The following is a 21,875-nucleotide window of genomic DNA, read 5'->3' on the forward strand; positions in this document are numbered from 1 at the left end:
CGCCACGGCTGCCACATGATCTTCCATAGCCAGCCGGTCATCAAGGAGGACGCCCAAATTGCGCGCCCGTTCCACCAGGGCTAATTGCTCATCCCCGATGGCCAGCGATGGAATGTGCTGGTTGAACCGGGAAGCCGGAAGCCACAGCCACTCTGTCTTGGAGGGGTTGAGCTTGAGCCTGTTGTCACCCATCCAGACCCGTACGGCTTCCAGACACCGGGACATCACTTCGACGGCCTCGTTGGGGTGGTTTGGGGTGGAAATATACAGCTGAGTGTCATCAGCGTACAGATGGTATCCCACCCCAAAACCACGGATGATCTCGCCCAGCGGCTTCATATATGTGTTGAACAGGAGAGGCGAGAGGATCGACCCCTGTGGGACCCCACAAGGGGCCTCGGGGTCGACCTCTGCTCCCCTGCCAACACACATTGCATCCGGCCAGAGAGGTAGGAGCGGAACCACCGTAACACGGTGCCTCCGACCCCCAACCCCTCCAGACGGCGCAATAGGATACCATGGTCGATGGTATCGAAAGCCGCCGAGAGGTCTAATAGGACAAGGATGGAGAAACAACCCCCATCCTTTGCCCTCCAGAGATCATCCACCAACGCGACCAAGGCCGTCTCCGTGCTGTGACCAGGTCGGAAGCCGGACTGGCGCGGGTCTAGATAATCATTTGTTTTTATTTGTTTGCCATTCAGGTAAACCCATTAAGCAATCACTTCATAAGCCTTGAAGCAAAAATGTGTTAATGCATTAGAGATCTGATTGGGTGAATAATGTTCCATGCTAAAACTTTGATAGCTTTTGTACTATTATTTCCTGTTAAAATTGTAATAGATTCTGTATGTTTTTTTCAAAGGGACAGTCCCATTTTGCCTCAGAGAAGTATTACAAGATAAAATACTGTGCATTTAAGATTCTCAAGAACACACTACGTCTATAAGGACATTTGGCAATATACGGGTAGTCCTTGACTTAAAACAGTTCATTTAGCAACTGTTCAAAGTTACAATGTCATTGAAAAGAGTGACATGACCATTTTTCACATTTACAACCGTTGCAGTATTCCCGTTCATGTGATCAAAATTTAAATGCTTGACAACCGACTCATTCTTATGATGGTAGCAGCGTCCTGGGGTCATACGATCACCTGTTGTGACCTTCTGACAAGCAAAGCCAATGGGGAAGCTGGATTCACTTAACAAATATGTTACTAACTTAACAACTGCAGTGATTCATTTAACAACAGTGGCCAAAAAGGTCATAAAATGGGGCAAAACTCACTTAACAAATGTCTCACTTAGCAACAGAAATGTTGGGCTCAATTGAGGTTGTAAGTCAAGGACTACCTGTACTTTAAGCTCACTACATTCTTCTGTACTTCTTAAATTAATAGGTTAACTGAAGTAAAACACACAAAGAGCTATCGTTAACACTAGACAGGAAGCTGCTAAAGCATCTTGGACACAACCCCGTTTCTTGTCTAACTTTGTAAGACAATGAGTAAATAAAATAATATTTACAGGAGTTGCATCAGACCATTCCCAGGCTCCTCCAGATAATGGATTCCTTTTGTTAAATCCAATCCAGAATTGTCTTTCATCATCTCTGTGGTTAAAAAGAAATAAACTCCATGACACAAATGCAAACTATGTATCTTTTATCTTGATTTATCTTCAATTTTTCCAGTACTTATGCATACATTTTAATATTTTCTTAAACCAGAACAGGTTGAATGCTAGGTGCTGTGATGAAATCTTTGAGTCACTTCTTTCTGAAGTTTTTGAAAAAATATGGCAAATACTGTAAGCCAGTGGGCCTCAATCTTTCTGGCTTTGCAGACCGGCAGTGGCGGTGGCGTGGGGGGGGAGGGGGGATGGTTCTGCACTAATGTTGGCGAGCACATATGTGTGCACAGCTCCATTTACACAAGTGGTGGGCGCACAAATGGAGCTTCATGCTTGTATGTGCTCATCTGCTGCTTGTGGAAGTGGAGCTGGGCGCATGGACACACTCGCCCACCACTTGCTCAGTCCGATTCCAAACAGGCCCATGGCCTGGTACTGGGATGGGGCCCAGCAGTTGGGGACTCCCACTGTAAGCCGCAAACCAGGATATGCATAAATGCATGGAAGAAAACCACTCTAATGTTAGGAAAAGCAGCTTCAGAAGACTGCAGTTAACACAGACATTCTAAATATTTTTACCCTTCAGATATTTTTACACTCCAAATATCTCTTACATATTCAAGCTGCTTTTCCAGACTTGTCTTTAGAAAAAAAAGAAAGCACACAGCTTCTGTTTCATATGTGAATAAAATGAACTCCAAAAGATTACTAGCACAGCAAAAGTACTAAGGATCACAAAGGTCTAAGGGATAAATTGTGGGATCATTATGTCAATTTTCCCACATAAATAAAGGAAAAAGAGAAGAAACAAATTGTAGCTCAAGGTTAAATAGTGGAGTCCTTAAGCTTCGTTGTTTGCTTGCAGACATTTCATTACTGGATTAGGTAACATCAGTGCTAGAGAATATAGGGTTTCCCCCCCCCCCCCATTTATTCAGTAGCTTGCCCTGTGTGCCCAGTGATGATGGGGGTGTGATTTTCTTCTTAGTAGTTCCTTGATCAGTGACGTGCGGTGAGGTTTATGACTGGTGAGGCCCTGACACAGTGCTGAGTTTCAAATATTTTTAGACTTGTGGACTTCAACTCCCAGAATTCCACAGCCAGGTATGATCAGTTCCAATTTAAAGCAACAGCATTTGTTTTTCTCCTTTGCTCCTTCTTTCTTTTTCTTCTCCTTCCCCTCCTTCCTCCCTCTCTCCCTTCCTCCCCCTCTCTCTCTCTCTCTCTCTCTCTCTCTCTCTCTCTCACACACACACACACACACACACACACACAGAAGTTGGATTGGACTATCTCTCCTACCCCTTCCCTCTTCACTCACTCTCAAACAACCCCCCCCACACACAAAAGTTGGATTGGATATCTTTTCCAGTGGCTTGAAAGCAGCTCCTCTGCCATCCCCCCCCCCATTCCCCTGCTGCCTTTCCCAAACACCTCCACCATTGCAAATGCAGCCTGCTGTCTGGATGGGAAATGCCTGGAACACAATAAAGCCCACCCACCACCTCCTGCTGGCAGGCTGGGGTGAGAGGAGAGGCAGAGAAGCCGGAGGGGAGCCGAGCCTTCCAAAAGAAAGAGGGGGGAAGTGTGTGTACTACAGCATGGCTCTTTGCCTGGCTTCCTGCCTCCTCCTGTGGTCTCCTCAGTGCTCGCTTGTGCTCTCCCTCCCCAAGTGTAGTTTGATTGCAGGTGTTGCCTTTTCAAACTTGTAATCAGTGAAGCTGGGCTAGATTTTTATATAGTTTTATCCAGCTGTGTGTGTGAGAGAGAGAAATGAATGGGGGCCTGGGGAGGAAGTCACTACACTTGGGGAGGGAGAGCACCAGTGAGGTTAAGCAGAGTCATCCATGGTGAGGCAGCAACTAGCTCAGCTTTTTCCTTTTACTTTTTTTTTCATGACGAGAGTGGTGAGGCTATGCCTCACTTGCCTCACCTGACTGCACGTCACTGTCCTTGATTAGAGTATTGTTTTTTTATTTGTCTGGTGTCAATCACTGCCTTATCTGGGTGTTGTTTGCTGTAGATGATGGGATCTGGTCTTTTTGTTTCCCCCCTAGCTTTTTTATTGTCTCTACTGGGTCTTTTGGTTTAATTAACACATTTTAGAGGGGTTTAGTTGGTTTGTATGCTATGGTGATGCTGTGTGACTATAATAGCCTGTTTGTTTCTGAGATATTTTGGATGTATGGTAATGTAGAAAGAATACTTTTTCATGGCTTGTGTTGGTTGTGCTGTAGTGGTTTGAGTAGTCAGGCACTTTTAGATAAAATTGTATGGGCATCCTTATTATTGGAAGATGCTGTACAGGCAATCTTTTTCCTTCTTCTAGTGTTCTGGATTGCTATAGTGTGTTTGTACTCTGTTGTGCTACATTCCTAAAATGAAAACAAAGAAATCCAGAGTAGATCCTCTCCAAACAGCATCTTGATATGCATGGATGAACACCAAAGAAACAATCAGGCAGAAAACAATATCCTAATTAAGGAACCACCAAACAGCACACCACTGGCAAGGCAAGCTATTGTATATAAACAGGAAGCAAATCCTACACTCACTAGCAATGAGTTAAGTTATTTAGTCAGACAATGAAAGGTCTGCAAGCAAATAGCCATGCCAGAGTAGAGCACCAAGGACTCCAGTCAAAAAAATAATAATCCTAAAAACAGGTTATAAAGTTAAGACATATAGAAAGCACTGAGAATTCGTAGCAAATGCTGCTGCCTTCCCGAATTACCTATTAACATTACAGTGAAACTATCCTATTTGTGTTGTATTGAATGTTAAAGTATATAAAACAACTAGATCATATAATCCTTTTATTTTCCAGTTGGAGAAAAAAAAACCCAGATCCAGTAATTTAAACTCAAAGACTTACGTATGAAACATTGTGTTTAAAAGTTTGTTTAAAAAATTCTCTTCAAGGACTTGTTTAAAACTGGCAAGATGTGCTCCAAAATCTTGACACAGAGTTTCTGCTTCCTCCCAAGTTCTTTTCATTAATACTTTTTCGCTATGGAATACCTGTAAAATAAATTGAGCCCTGCCTGAAAACACACTGTCAAGGCAAAATAATGATGATGATGATGATGATAACAACAACAGGAAATGAAAACATGGGCTTGTCAACATTAATAAAGGCATCTTCCAGGGTAACTTATTATCACCCTTATTATTTGTCATTGCTATGGTGCAACTTCTAGTGATTTTGAAGAAAACAAATCTTGGCTATCCAACAGGGAAAATGCTAATAAAATATCACCTTTTTAAAATATGGATGATCTGAAGTTTTATGGAGAATCAGAAATTGAAATCCAGTCATTGACAAACCTTGTAACAATTTGTAGCACAGATACAGCAATGGAATTTGATCTAGAGAAATGTCGTACAGTAGCAATAAAGCAGGATAAAATCACAAATAGGAACGGAATTGAAATGGCCAAACCATCAGAAGCCACCAGGATGTAGCTCATTAGAATCTGGGCATTTTATAGATAGATAACATCAAGCATGGGTAAGTTAAAAATGTGATTAGTAAGAGTGCATTGAAAGAATGAGAAAAGTGCTGAAGACAAAATTAAATAGTGGAAACACCATCAAAGCCATCAATACTTATGATATGTTGGGTTGTAACTATGATATGATATACTGCTGGAATTATTAACTGGATAAAGCTGAACTGGATAGTTGGACAGAAAAACAAGAAAGTTAACAATATTCTTTATGCATCATATTCCCAAAGTGTTACGGATAGGATACCTGCTCTGCAAAAATGGAGGCAGAGATTTACTTCAAGTCAAACAAATTATCGAAGAAGAAAAGCATACATTTTCGTTTCATTTTAACGTAATCAGCATAATTTAAGAACAAATACTGATGTAATTAATGTAAAGTATGAAAACTGGGACTTACTGAATATGCAGGAAACAAAACATGAATATCAAAATAATGTCATAAAAATAATAGAATGCTGGCAAGGACAAGCATTGGATGGTCAATTTCTACAAAGGATAGAGAGGAAAGAGGATAGAGATAAAACCCAGCAGTGGCTTAAAACCAGAACTTTAACAAGAAGAAACTGAAGGCTTCATTTTGGCTCCTCAAGAGTGAGCTATTCAAACTAATGCAGCCAAGGGATTGAAAAACACACTATAATATATATTTTTTCCTGTTGTTTTGAAATTTTATTTTCTATTGTTGTTTTCTGTATCTATTGCAATCTAAGATTTAATATTGAAAATATAAAACAGTACAGCAAAGATACATCCTTTGGCAGTCAGTTATGTTATCCAAATCTCTCCTCTGCTTATAATCATACAATTATGTTTTCTTTGCATCAGTTTTATTCAAAGGCCTAAATTTTATTATTTAAATTAAAGATATATTATAATTGAAAGTTTTTTTTTTCATATTATTATTATTATTCATCTAAAGTAGATAAAATGGCAGATGATGCACTACATCATATTCCCAAAGTTTCAGGGTTTACGGACTGGCAAGGGGGAACAGGGACAGTTTCACACAAGCTGTGCACATGCACGTAAAGCTCCATTTGTGCAAGCGGAATGCACGTGTGCCTACCGCTCACACAAATGGAGCGAGCACACACACTCACCCATAGCTCACACAAGTGAGGATGCGCATGTGTGCTTGCCGGTTATTTCTGTGGCCAGGTTGCAAACCTCTCACAGGCCACAGGTTGGGGACCCCTGTGCTACATGGTATCTTTATTTATTCACATATATATTAATATGAATATTCACAAAGCTGGACTATGAAGAAATAGTTTAGAAAAGAGAATTGGCATTTTTGAATTTTGGTGTTGGAAAAAAGTGAACATCATGAACAGCTGAGAGAACAAAGAAATCTCTCAAATAAATACAGGGTTCTCACTTGAGGCATAAATAACTAGGCCCAGATTATCCTATTTTGGATATATGAAGACCTAGCTCTCTAGAGAAGTCATCTTTGGAAGACCAAGGACCAAGTTAGGGAAAAAGCACCATGAAGAAAATCTGTCTGTTGTATGTGATTGTCAAGAATTGATACTGTCTTGTCAGCACATAATTTGCAAGGAGTATTCATCATGAATGAAGGTGTCTTCTGGGATGGCAGCTTAATACTAAAGAACCACAAAATATGATAATATTTTACTAGCCTATCCTCTAAATTAATAAAAATAGAAACAAATTAGGGGTAATAATAAAAAAATTAGACTATTGATTTTTAATTAATAAAATCAGTGGCACATATTTTTATTATTATCCCATGTTTTATTAAAATGGCAATGGATGTCTAGATTCATTTCATTTGGTTTTCCATGAAATTGTTCAATATTTTTCACCTTATAGCAGTTCAGCAGATAATGGTCTGATTCCCATCCATGCATGCAAGAATTAAAACCTTCATCATAATTTGGTTGCTTGTTGGTATCACTATTTTCACGGAAATTAGCATCTTGTTTGCACAGTGATTTAGCCATGAAGGTTGTACAATTTTTCACCTCCCACATGCCAATGGGTTCTTCCTGTCGCATAACAACACATCCTCCAGGATATCCTAAAACAGGGTAGAAGGAGCAAAGATATTTATCAATAAGTAGAATTATTACTTTTCCTAATACCAAATGTACATAAAATGTCCCAAATCTTTAGTGTTAAGAATAATTGTAATATTATAGACTACAATTATGTCTTGTTGTCTAGTTACTAAAATTTATCCTGGAAAGGAAAAAGATTTTAGCTCTTTCAGCTATTTTAAACATCATGATATGTTACCGATGAAATGTAGTTCTTTTTTTCCATTGGGGATTTTTTTTTCCTTATTTGGCTTAGAAAATAATTTTAGCCAAAGAGTTTCAAGGCTAGGTGGATGAAGCTAATTTATTATAGTATTGTCTGCTCTCAAGTATAATCCATTCTGTCAAATGCTCAGCAAGTAAGAGTTGCCTCATTTCTTTTTGCAGTTCATTGTTTAAGCTGTAAATAATACATGATGGAATACAGACATTAGCTGGTTCCGTACTATTTTTGAAATATAAATTAAAATTCTTGACAGGATAATTTGGATATTATCCAAATATTGGCCATGGTGAGTTGGCCAGGGCAAGTTGTCCTAGATCCCCAAAATGTATCTACACTGAAAATTATCTAGGAACTGTTCTAATCATGACCAGAAATGATCCTTTTAAATATTTACTGTGCTACAAATATATGAAGACTTGGAAACTAAACTAACTATACTAACTAATTACATCACTGTTTGGTTTGGTGGCTGCAGTGCCCAGAAAGAAAGTCCATTCAGAGAGTGGTGAGGACAACCGAGAAGATTATAGGAAGCCTGCTTCAAGATACTGCTTATAAGCACTATGTGCAAAGCATTGTTAGAGACCCCACCCACCCCCTTCACAGTCTGTTTCTGTCACTTCTTTCTGGGAGGAGGTTTTCAAGTATTTCTAGCAGGACTACCAGGTTCTGTAACAGTTTTGTTCCCTATGCCATCCATCTGGTAAACTTGTAGGATTTGTTTCCTTGTCCTATACATTTATAAATCCGAACTACACTGTATTGTTTCTATGACATATAAGATATGTGGGTAAATGCATAATTTTGTATTAGTCATTTATTTATTTTGTAATGTTTATGTAGTATATATTGTAAGTGAAGACCCTTTGAGAGCTGTATGCAACAAAATTTCATTTTAATGTATGCCAATTAGTGTATATTCAAAGTGACAATAAAGTTAGTCTAAGTGTCAGGGTTCCAAGTAACACCCCTAACCGAATAAGACTCCGAGGCCAGCAGTTCCTCAAAATTCCATTTTATTAGAGATGTCATATTGGCACATCCGGGAAAACCTTAATCTGAAAGCACCCCGGATTTTCCCTACCCAAAGGAAAGTCAAAGCCTTCCCCTGCACCCATAAGTCAATCACATGGACCAATCAATCCACCATCCTAACTGGACATGTTTCCAGTCATGCCTCTCCAGGTGCAGGCTGAACGTCCTTGACTCCCAGAGAAAAGAATGTTATTTTGGCTATCTATCTCTGCCCACTCCGTACAACCCCACTCCCAGTTTCCCACAGCAGGCCCATGCACTAAACGTGGCAGCCCTGAAGATCCAAAGAGAAAAATGGCCTCCAGGGCTGACACTAAGTCTAAGTATACATTACTTGGTCATTATCAAGCTGACATATACTTGAAGCTATGTTGCCATTTTTGATGTCATTTCCTTTGCTACAACTTCATCATAGCTGTTACTACCTCAGTTGAGTGTCAGAATCTATACTATAAAAGTATAGGTTCTGCCAAGAAACATGAAATTTTCATATAGAAATTTTGTCATAAAATTTACTGAAACATCATTAAAAAATACAGATTCAAAAAAAAGAAGTCTTCTCTGAGTTGATCTTAACTCTAAGAAACTACCTTCCCAGTTTTAGATTATTTTCTGCTAGTCTCTTAATCATAGTACTAATCAGGTTTTATTCTGATAGGTTTTGATATCAATCAAGATTGGATAACCCTCTAAATCCTTAATTATCTAGGATAAAAATGTAATGCCACATTGCCAAATAACAATGCTCTGAAAGCAATTTATATTTTCACTTTATTTAACCAGTAGAGGTCACTCTTGAAAAATAAGAATAATTCTCTTCAAAAACTAAAAATGCTCTGTTTCAAATATAAATGGAATTAATAAGAGCCTTACGTTACCAATGTAACTTTAAAATTATGTGTGTGTGTGTGTATGTATATATGTGTGTGTATATATATGTATGTATGTATGTATATATGTATGTATGTATGTATGTGTGTGTGTTACAACCCCTGGTATGTCCAAATATGGGAGGGAGCTCACTACTCCCGCTTTCTGTCATTCGGCTCATCACAGAAGACCTGTATTATACAGGGCTGTATTACATATTAGGCAGTTATATTAGCCACTAAGCCACAGGCTCTCCTCCTTATCAGCTGAGTCAGGGAAATAGGTATGCATTTGTGTTACAACCCCTGCTATGCCCAAATATGGGAGGAAGCTCACTACTCCCGCTTTCTGTCATTCGGCTCATCACAGAAGACCTGTATTATACAGGGCTGTATTACATATTAGGCAGTTATATTAGCCACTAAGCCACAGGCTCTCCTCCTTATCAGCTGAGCCAGGGAAATACATACCTATTTCCCTGGCTCAGCTGATAAGGAGGAGAGCCTGTGGCTTAGTGGCTAATATAACTGCCTAATATGCAATACAGCCCTGGTTCGAATCCCAATAAGGGTATGGCAAGCTGATGAGAGCTAAAAAGCTTGAAATGGATCTATACTAGTCTCCCTTTATTTATTTATCAGCACAAATACAACACAAATATAAAAGGCAACATTAAAAATAAAAATATGGTTTTCTGCCTGGATGGTCTTCTGTGATGAGCCGAATGACAGAAAGAAGGAGTAGTGAGCTCCCTCCCATATTTGGGCATACCAGGGGTTGTAACACACACGCACACGCACACGCACGCACACACACACACATACATACATACATATGTGTGTGTTTTGTATTTGTGCTGATAAATAAGTAAAGGGAGACTAGTATAGATCTATTTCAAGCTATTTAGCTCTCATCAGCTAGCCATACCCTTACTGGGATTCGAACCGTATGTATGTATGTATGTATGTATGTATGTATGTATGTATGTATGTATGTGTGTTACAACCCTTGGTATGCCCAAATATGGGAAGGAGCTCACTACTCCCCCTTTCTGTCCTTCGGCTCATTATAGAGGACCATCCAGGCAGAAAACCATATTTTTATTTTTAATGTTGCCTTTTTATATTTGTGTTGCATTTGTGCTGATAAATAAATAAAGGGAGACTAGTATAGATACCCCAAATACATACCTATTAACACAAATACATATCTATTTCCCTGGCCTAGCTGCTATAATATATATATTACTCTAAGATATTAGCATTCGAGTCAAAGTTTATTATGTTAGGCTGCATTCTGTTACCTCAACCATGCAATATACAGCTAATCTTCATTGCTGTTCTTATCTTTCCCCTATTTGTCTTATTTCAAGATCCAACTGAATGATCCAACTGAATTTGTTTTTTTAAATATCCTGTTTCCCCGAAAATAAGACCTCCCTGGATAATAAGCCCAATTGGGCTTTTGAGCGCATGTGCTAAAATAAGCCCTCCCCAGAAATATTGCAACACAGCAGCAGCCATGAGGTGACTATGCTCGTCGCCTCCTGCACCTCAAAAATAATAAGACCTCCCCAAAAATAAGGCCAAGTGCTTATTTGGGGGGGGGGGGTCAAAAGAAAATAAGACCCTGTCTTATTTTGGGGGAAACATGGTAATCTTCACTGTCACTAATACCGATAAGAGGTTTTTTTTTTTTAAACCAAGAATATGGGGAAAGGCAATTGTGAAAGCTGGAGCATACAGAGAAGTGTTAAACCCTCAAACATGTGAATGACACTTCCTTTAGTAAAAATAAAATGAAGACGTTTCATGTTATACAGATAAACTCTAATCATCAAATAACACATCATTGAATGCTCTGAGTAAACATTCAGACAACTGAACTGTATAAAAATACAGGGCTGTGTTACTGCATTGATTACTTACAAACATACATTTTTCTACTCAAAATTAACTCATGTTGTTACTAAATTGTTCAGTTGATTCCAGTGCTTTGGAATCCAATGGACATCTTGATAGTAGGATTGTGTATCTCTTGAGTTCTTAAATGTTTATACTTGTATCACCATTGATTGTATCTTATGTCACCACTGACATAAGTTGATCATCTTGTTGCAACCTCCTTTTCAATTGACTTCATTTTTGTCAAGCATCATGGTCCTCTCCAATGTCTCCTACTTTCACATTATGAGTTTTTAATATTTTAGGCTTTATTGTGAATAGTTCCACTATTTTACTTCATCAATTTAATAATTTGTTATTCCCAGCATTTTCTTCAGAATCATAATTCAGAGATATTTTTTTTCTTCAGTATTTTTGATGGTCCAGTCATATGTTATGGGAAAATTGACCTTTTTTGTCAGTGTGATGTTTCTGCACTTTAATATTTTGTCTAGCTATGTTGGCCTTTCTTCCAGGCAGCAAACATCTCTTTCTCTAATGACTACAGTCACCATGCCTCAGTATTTTTGAGCCTAGTAGGAAGACAGTCTGCTACTATTTTCAATTTTTTTTCTATCTATTTCGATTTGTTGACACTGTGTATTGATATAACCTTAGGAGTTATTTTTAACACTAAACAACAGATAGGTTTTTAGACCTTTTTCTTCTACCTTCAGCAACAATTTACCTAAGTGTTCCTTGCCTCCAGCTATCAAAATGATGTCAGTAAATTACTGAAGTTCTTGAGTTTAATTTCAATTTCTTCTAGTTCACATTTCTCATGACAGATTCTGCATGCAAGTTAGACTAATAAAAGAAGGGAGAGAATATAACATTCCAACACTCTTTTTTCCAATTTTGAGCAAGTTAGTTGTTATATATTCTTCTCTAACTGCTGCTTCCTGATTTTACACTATTTTTTCAATAGACAGAAATAGTGCTCAGGTTCATCCATTTTTTTAAAGGGTTCTTCATTTATACAATTAAGTAGAGGTAACTCCTACCCTGAAGGGACGCAGTGGCTCAGTGGCTAAGATGCTGAGCTTGTCGATTAGAAAGGTTGGCAGTTTGGTGGTTCGAATCCCTAGTGTCGCGTAACGGAGTGAGCTCCCATTACTTGTCCCAGCTTCTGCCAACCTAGCAGTTTGAAAGCATGTAAAAATTCAAGTAGAAAAAATAGGGACCACCTTTGGTGGGAAGGTAACAGCGTTCCGTGCACCTTCAGCATTTAGTTATGCCGACCGCATGTCTAAGGAGATGTCTTCGGATAGCGCTGGCTCTTCAGCTTTGAAACGGAGATGAGCACCACCCCCTAGAGTCGGGAATGACTAGCACATATGTGCGAAGGGAATCTTTACCTTTTTCCTTAACTACCACTCTACCAACTTCCTTAGAAAATAGTTGCTCCTCTCTTAGCTAATGTTTTTCTTAAGTCACAGCTGGGTTGGAAACATCTCAAGAATCCAGTTATTGCTAGAGTAAAACTCCCTTCACAAATAAGGGTAATAATAATCAGGAGTGACAGGCACTTTCTTTCTCACCTTTGAAGTAACCCAAGGTTGTCAAATATTTAAATCTGTTGTATAAAAAGAATGCCATTTTCTTTTAACTGTTAAAACAAAGTATTCTTTGAATATTTAAATGCACATTTGATTGTTACTTAAAAAAACTTCAACTCTTATTTAAAGGAAGACAAACCAATTAAAGATTGGAAAGTTAGAAAGTGCAGAAAATTGGTAAGTATATCCCTTCAAAAAATTACTAACAGTAATTAATTACCAATGGACAAAAGGTTCAACTCACTGGGTTGATACTTTCTCCAGTTTGTGTAGATCTCAAGATGATGTTTTCCATCTTCAGTGAGCCAAGTATATTCCCCTGTATTGTTTAGATCTTGAAGTGCTATCCAAAAATAAGGACCATCGGTGTTCCCTTGGTGATGAATCATACTGTTCAGGAAACCTTGTTCAAACCTTATAGGATTTAATATTATTGAAAGTAATTAAATACTCTGAATTATAATTTAAGAAGTAGCTTTTGTCATCTTTTTCAGCAATAGAAAAGAATAGCACTTAATGGAACAATCTTTCCTAACAGCAATGTACTGAAAGAAACTAAATTCCATAGGCAGAAGGTATTCCAGATGCAAAAATATGACTTTAAACAGCATTAAGTACTCAAGAGCCATGCTGCTGAAATAAAACATGTTTTTAGTTACTCCAGGCATGGCTGCTAGATTGGAAAAGACCTATTCAGTCTGCTGCTGTAAGGAAAGTCAACTACTACATGGCACAGGCTTTCTAAATGTATTTTGGAAAATAACCTCAATTGGCAATTAGCCTACTACAGTATGGCTTCACTTGCTTATTTTGACACTTTAGTTGTAATATAAGGCTTTGAATCATAAAGCCTAAATGACTTACTTATTACTCATTAAGACACTATTTATATACATCTAGTAGTAATCCCCCAAAGTTCTAAATAGCATGGTTAGTGTGTTATTCTTCTACTTTAAAATATATAGCTAATCATTTTTTGTACCTAGTTCTACTCTAGATAATTGCAAAGGGTCTGATTGGAGTGTAGCCCTGGGGGCACAGGGGTGTTTAACACTTTGTCCAGCCCTACAATTCTGATCCAGATTGAGTCTTTTATGCCTGACAATCACAACAGCAAAAAACGAATGACTGAAATTACAAAAAAAATAACAAACATCTACTGGTAGATGTGCTTTACATACCTCTATATAATCCCAAAATTGCTAACCACATATAAAAGATAGCAACTCAATTTTCAATACAATACAAAATTAATTCAATCAGAAGACCCCTTTTTAGTATAGATGACTAATCAAATGGATTATTTCTTTGATATATAAGTGAATGAACAATTTTGTTTCCCCTGCCTCAAGAGAAGTCATATAACAATTATATCTAAAGTGAGAAATATTCCCCTGTTCAAAAAAAAAAAAATATTCTTTCTTATTGCTTAAAACTAGCTGTTCATACACAATTTAACAATGTAAACAACTTGCATGAAATAGCTGCAATTGGAGAGAATAAGGATATATTTGTTAGAATTGTTAGCAAACATTGAGCTATTTCACATAATGCAGATTTTGAAAATCAGAACTCTAAGAAATAAGATGACAGAATTCTTTCATGGATGAATAATTGCTTGTCACTGAACAATCCAGACAAGGTGATTTCTATCCAATTCCATCCAATTCTATCCAATTCCATCTTGAATCAAATAATGGCAAATTGAGTATTTGCCTTCAGTTACACTTTAGCCTGTAAGATAATTATTCCACCTCTGCTTCAATGCCACAGGAAAGTTTCCATTGTTGAGTAAATTGAGCTACCTGCTTGTTATTTTTGCAAGTGAAGGACAGTAATAGCCACTGGATGCATGTTCAAAGCTTCGAGGGATTGTATCAATCTTGTAGCAATATCCACCATGTCTTTCCCATCCCTTCAAAAGGAAATGTGAAGTAAATATTAATTACTGTTATGTATACTTTAGTGTATTATTTCTCCATCTCTCTATCTGTAAATAAAACTTAAATGTCATGCAGAGATTAAATCAGGAAGCTTCTGTCAGAGAAAATGTTCAGGGAAGGAGGAGCGTAGCTCAGTTCTAGTTCCTATGCTTTGTATGCCAAGTTTTCAGACCTTTGAGGTAAGCCTGATAAGGAAACAGATACCATAAGAAATACTAGAACGAGTATTACATTGATATAGGACAGTGATGGCGAACCTTTTGGGCTCTGAGTGTCCAAACTGGAATGCGCCAGAAACCTGAAGAACAGCTGGCCGGTGTGCATATCTGTTTTTTGGGCATTTTTCAAGCTGTTTTCAGGCTAAAAACGGCCTGAAAAACAGCTTGTTTTTTGGTTGTTTTTTGGGCCGTTTTCAGGTGCTCTGGCACCCGCAAAGCCCAACTGGCTGTGCCGGAAACCAGAAGAGTAGCTGGCGACGGCATGCGTGGCCACAGAGAGGGCTCTGCGTGCCACCTTTGACACATGTGCCATAGGTTCGCCATCATGGATATAGGATATATTCATGTCTTGAAAGCTTGACATCATTTACCCTTCAGTCCTCTTACACTAGAGCAGGGCTGCCAAACTCCCGGCCCATGGGCCATGCCCATGCCAAGTTTAGCGAAGGGGGAAAAAAGCCCCAATATGTCACATGACACCACCGTGACGACGTGAGTTTGACACTCCTGTATAGGGACTCAAGGCAGACAATGTTAAGCTTACTTCTTACACTTTCTTGTTTTCCTGGCCTGAACTCATGTTTTGCAAATGGTCCCTGCATATCTTCTCCATGGTCATTTCTGTATCAGTTCAGTCGCTGGTGAAATAGGCAACAGCAGAACAATTGGGCAACAGAGGGCCTGATATATGCAATTTTTGTTCCCATTCTGCCCATTGATTAATCATTGATTAAGATCGAAGAGAAGAATCTCTGGATTTTCTGAAAAAAACACAGCAGGCCATCTATAGCGATACAGTGACTGCAGTGGGAAAGATAGAGTCAAAATGTTTTGGCCTATTTTATGGAAAGTTTAGTAGGTAGGAATGCGAGGTCTCTATAATTTCTACCTCTATATGTTCAGAAGATAAAATAGGCAATTTTAAAGAGATGGCTTCCATGCACATTAATCACTGAGGCACATTTTGGATGCTCTGTTCAGTCAAGAAAGTGATAAATCAATACATAGGATCAGTATGTTTAGACCACTGAACCGTGCATATTTTATTCCATTGACAATCTGACTGATTTAATTTGTATGGTACCAAATCCTTTCAGAGAATCAATGATAAATTATAATTTTAAAAGGAAACAATCACCCTTCCCTCCATAAGTTAATGCAGAAAAAAAAATACAAAATAATTTTAAATTGATTAATGCATTTAATTTATTGATTCATATCTGCTATAAATATAGAAGCAGCTGATATGATCATGGTTGGGAGGATAACGTGAAAAAAATCATGCTAATTCAGTAACAAGAAAATTTGGTATCTTCTTTTATGCTTTGGTAAGTGGTAAAGTATTTCTCAAATATTTTAAATGTTTGAATGAACCTAAACCTTAATCTGTAATGTTTCTAAATCAACCCACCACAATGTTTTTTACATTTTATTTAATTAATTATGGAGATATATAATAGTTTAACACTCTGGGAAGGCTATCAAGCTTTATATATGCCAGTCAAAATATTATTACATAATTATATAGCACAAATGAGAATGTGTTACTAAAAAGCAATTATAACCACATTGATCTTTGGGAAAAAATGCATAGTTGCATATTTGTGGCTAACAAAGAATGAAAATTATTAAGTTCTCCAGAATTCTTCATTAGGCAATATATAATTAGTACCCATGTGTTTTGTATTTTCAACACGTATTTGGACAAGCAAAAATAAGCATATTTTTGTTATGTTAAAAGTTATAATAATATCTGGATGTTTTAAATCAGCCAACTGCTTCTGAAGTACAATACAATACAATAGCAGAGTTGGAAGGGACCTTGGAGGTCTTCTAGTCCAACCCCCTGCCTAGGCAGGAAACCCTATACCGTTTCAGACAAATGGCTACCTAACATCTTCTTAAAGACTTCCAGTGTTGGGGCATTCACAATTTCTGGAGGCAAGCTGTTCCACTGATTAATTGTTCTAACTGTCAGGAAATTTCTCCTCAGTTCTAAGTTGCTTCTCTCCTTGATTAGTTTCCACCCATTGCTTCTTGTTCTACCCTCAGGTACCTTGGAGAATAGTTTGACTCCCTCTTCTTTGTGGCAACCCCTGAGATATTGGAGCACTGCTATCATGTCTCCCCTAGTCCTTCTTTTCATTAAACTAGACACCCAGTTCCTGCAACCGTTCTTCATATATTTTAGTCTCCAGTCCCCTAATCATCTTTGTTGTTCTTCTCTGCACTCTTTCTAGAGTCTCCACATCTTTTCTACATTGTGGCGACCAAAACTGAATGCAGTATTCCAAGTGTGGCCTTACCAAGGCATTATGAAGTGTTATTAACACTTCACATGATCTTGATTCTATCCCTCTGTTTATGTAGCCTACACCTGTGTTGGCTTTTTTGGCAGCTGCTGCACACTGCTGGCTCATGCAAAAAATGCACACTGCTGACAGATGCAAAAAATGAGTTAAATAGTTCTACTTTCTCCCTGTTGCTTGTCACCTTCTTGCCACTTTCTCCCAGCAATGGACCAATTGTTTCCTTAACTCTTTTCTTGTTTTTAATATGTTGGAAGAAGATTTTTTTGTTATTTTTTACTTTTGTGGCAAGCCTTTCTTCATTGTGAGCCTTAGCTTTCCTTACTTCATCTTTACAGGCTCGGGCTATTTGCTGATATTCTGCCTTAATTATGTCCCCCCCTTTCCACTTTTTATAGTTAACTTTTTTGTCTTTCAATTTATCAGAGTGTTCTTTATGCAGCCATGCTGGTTTCTTTTGGGAGCTGTCATTTTTCTTCTTCATTGGTATTGTGCTAGACTGAGCTTTTGTAATCATATTTTTCAAAATTTCCCAAGCTTCTTGAGTTGTTTTCCCCTTGAGGATTCTCATCCATGGAATTCTTCCCAAGCTCTCTTTAAGTTTATTGAAATTAGCTCTCTTAAAATCCAAGACTCTAGTTTGACTTTGTTCTACTACTTGTGTTTGCATAATGTTGAATTCCAATATTGCATGGTCACTTGCCCCCAGGGTTCCTGTGGCTTCAACACCTTCTATCATTTCCTCTGTTAGTGAGAATTAAGTCTAATATGGCTGATCCCCTTGTTCCCCTCTACTTTTGGGGAAACAAAGTTGTCTGCTAGGTTCGTTAAGAACCTGTTGGATCTTCCACTTGGTGCAGAGTTTGTTTCCCAGTTGATGTCGGGGTAGTTAAAATCCCCCATTACTATTGTGATGTACTTCCTACATACCTTAGTTAGCTGACTAGCAAAAAGTTCATCTACTTCCCCTACTTGGTTGGGTGGCCTGTAGTATACACCATACAATGCCATACCCCTCCAACCTTTAATATTGACCCAAACACATTCAAGATAGTTCTCATCATTGTTGTGCTCTATTTCTGTAGAGATGGAGTTATTTCTTATATATAGTGCAACTCCACCTCCTCTTTTATTTGGTCTATTTCTTTTAAATAATTTAAATCCTTCTAGCTGTATGTTCCATTTGTGGGTTTCATGCCCCCAAGCTTCTGTAATGGCAACAATATCGTATCTGCCCTCATTTACTTGAATTTCTAATTCACCCTGTTTATTCCTCATACTCTGTGCATTGGTGTATAGACAGTTGAATCCATTTTGATTGACCCTGTGTTTACTGTCTACATAGCCTGTATTATGCTTGACTGCCCCTATTTTCTTGCCACTTGTATGATTCATGCACATGGTATGGCACTCACTATTAAATGCTTGGTTTTGCTTGACAGCAGTAGTGATAATCTTACCCACACACACATCTATGTTACATGCACTGATAACCCTATGAATTTTAGTTTGCTGGGGACAGAAATGTTCTGTATCTATTAATTCTCTGTCCCCGCTGTTCAGTTTAAATGTTTATCCAGAAAATCTGTGAATTTAATGCCAAGTAACTCAGTCCCTTTCTTGGATGGGTGCAAACCATCTCTTTTGTACAGTTTTTCATTAGACCAGCTGCAGGCATTATGACTAATAAAACCAAAGCCTTCCCTTTTACACCACTCCTTTAGCCACACATTGAACTCTGCTACAGGCTGGCCCTTCCCTTTTTGTTCCTTATATACTGGAAAAACCTCTGAAAACATAAGCCTACAACCTACACTACTAAGTTCATACCCCAAGCTCTGGAAATCATTCTTCACAGAAAGTACATCTTTTTGGGACAGATCATTTGTGCCAAGATGTATAATAGTATCAAGTCACAGTCCTTATTTGCATTCTTGACTATCTTAAGAATACTCCTCTAGTCTCTGCTGGCAGTAGAACCTGGCAGACACCTGACCTCTTTTAAAACCTCCATATCCTTTCCTAAATTTACATCCCTTATGATTGAATCACCAACCAGGTGACTTCTCTTTTTACATACCTTGATCTTCTTGTGTGATTGATGTGTGATACCTAGGTCCCCATTTTGCCTTTCCAAATAAAGTTCTTCATTTTGGACCACGATCCCTTGCTTATTTGAGTCATCATTATCACAACTACCATGACCTGTCTCTTTAGTGTCCCCGTTAAGGTCAGCAAGGGCGCTATATTTGTTATGCTGGGTCACAGCAAAAGCTTTTTTTTATGGTTCATAGCTCTCACCCTGCCAAATCCAACGGTTGCCCAGACTGCTCTTCTCCTGCAGGATCTTTGCGGTAGAGGGGGATGATAGCGTGGCATCTCCATAGTGTGGAATGGCCGAATTGGGCACTTAATTTCTGCTTGGAGAGCACAGATTAGAGATTCTAGATAGGTAATCTGTCTATGTAGACTAGTAATTTGTTTACAAAGGGGACAGTATCCAAATTTGAAAAGAGTACTGCAAAAGACAGGTGTAAAACAGCTATTACATTGAATTAAGCTGGTCATTTTGAAATAAAATAAAATCACAATCTCAAGCACACTAATCCAGAATGTATTAGTGCTATTTTGGTTTATAGCTTTATGATTCGCACGCCATTAGGCGCGCTGGCTACTATCTAGTCCTCTTTGTCTCTCTGACTCCCCCCTTGTAGCCAGCAGCTCCAATCACCAGCCTCAGGAAAATTCAAATGAACTGGAGTTAAAGGGCCCCTACCTTTGTCTCTCTGACTCCCCCCTTGTAGAAAACAGCTCCAATCACCAGCCTCAGGGAAGCTCAAATGAAATGGAGTTAAAGGGCCCCTACCTTTGTGAATCTACCCATACTGGTAGATTGATGCCTTAGTCCAGGGATTCAAACTCGCATCGTCACAGCAATGTTATGTGACATATCAGGATTTTCCCCATCACTAAACTGGGTGTGGCTAGCACATGACGCATCCAGCCTGCACACCAGGAGTTTGACAGCTGTGCCTTAGCCTATCTGTACAAATTCTTTCAGGGTCTTTAATGCCACTATGTAGTATGTACTATGATATGTATTACCATAACAGAGGTGGTATTCAGCAGCTTCTGACCAGTTCTGGAGAACCGGTAGCAGAAATTTTAAGTAGTCCTGAGAATCAGTAAATACCACCTCTCACGGACCCTGCCCCCATCTATTCTCTGCCTCCCGAGTCCCAGCTGATCAGGAGGGAATGGGGATTTTGCAGTATCCTTTCCCTGGAGTGGGGTGGGAATGAAGATTTTACAGTAGCCTTCCCTTGCCATGCCCACCAAGCCATGCCTACCAAGCCACACCACGTCCACCAAGCCAAGCCACGCCACACCAAGCCATGCCCACAAAACCAGTAGTAAAATTTTTGAATCCCACCTAGAATACTATATATGGCATAAAGGTTTCTAGGTATCTGGAGAATGAGAATTGGGGACACTTATTTGTAGTTTAAGATTTGGAAAGAATCATTCAATTGAGCTAGTAAAAACATTCTCACTCACTTTGAGATGAGAAAACGTGTATCTTTGTGCTGACAAGTTGCATAAATATTTGCAGAAAATATTTACTTACTTAAAAGTTTTACTTTTAAAAAAAAATTAAAGATGAAGAAGAATCATACCCTTGTCTGGAAATTGAATATGGTTTTCTATTATCCATTTATTACCCATATAGTATCTATTAATCTGAACCTGAATTTTATATTGATCCAATATCCCAATTCATTTTGTATTTTGATTAGAACATTATTTAATGTTATATTTAACTATAGAAGAAAAAGCAAAATAATTTTATGCTGGTAATACTGATATCCTAAATTGTAATTAATTTTGATATATTTTTTCTTTCTTTTCTCCATTTTCAATACTTTAAGCTATTTAAATAATTAGGATGTTATCTTTAATCATATCATATAGACATTTCTGTGTTGAAATAAATACTATGTATCAAGATTTATAACAATAAAAAGGAAAAATAAATAAATAAAGAAGGAATACATTTTTTGAAAATTTTGTAGCTTTGAGGATACAGCATTTCTGTACTAGAATTTATACTAGAATAATTTATACTAGAATCTGTAGTGTTGGTTTTGTGTCTTACATGTGTTCACTATTGGCTTTTCTATGTTTTAAGTGCTGTTTTGATCAGGCTATTTCTATAAACCAATTGACCAATTTCTTATTTGATATTGATGATTAAGAACGAATCTTCTCTTGCCCAAATATGGTCATCAGAAGAAAAGCTATAGTGGAGACATAAAACAGCATCAATAAAAAACAGAAAAACACCCCTAAGACAGAAGGCTAACTGGATAACTGGACTAACAAAGTTTAAATGAACATTTAATTTCAGATGCAACAATTATGCAATTTTGGCGGGTCAGCAACACATTGAAATAAGATTTGGAATTATTTAAATGGAGCATGCCATGCTGAAGGATGATTTTTAGAGGTTGAGTTAAAAGCTACAGTTCTATCTCATATAAAACAAAAGTAAATCAGGGTAAA

At 38.0% G+C, this 21,875-nt stretch overlaps 1 protein-coding gene across 1 annotated transcript in view; it reads right to left on the reverse strand.

The window, feature by feature from the left end:
* PLA2R1 (phospholipase A2 receptor 1) overlaps window positions 1-21,875 on the reverse strand; it is a 104,882-nt gene that overhangs the window by 50,504 nt on the left and 32,503 nt on the right. The window contains exons 10-14 of the mRNA XM_081938127.1: window positions 14,648-14,757; window positions 13,087-13,256; window positions 6,976-7,190; window positions 4,510-4,655; window positions 1,530-1,614 (exon numbers count right to left, since the gene is read on the reverse strand). Of these exons, the coding sequence (XP_081794253.1) occupies window positions 1,530-1,614; window positions 4,510-4,655; window positions 6,976-7,190; window positions 13,087-13,256; window positions 14,648-14,757 (726 nt within the window). The remainder of the gene's footprint in view (window positions 1-1,529; window positions 1,615-4,509; window positions 4,656-6,975; window positions 7,191-13,086; window positions 13,257-14,647; window positions 14,758-21,875) is intronic.

The sequence above is a fragment of the Natrix helvetica genome (assembly GCF_964273705.1).
Source record: "Natrix helvetica genome assembly, chromosome: 1".
Classification (NCBI taxonomy): Eukaryota; Metazoa; Chordata; class Lepidosauria; order Squamata; family Natricidae; genus Natrix; species Natrix helvetica.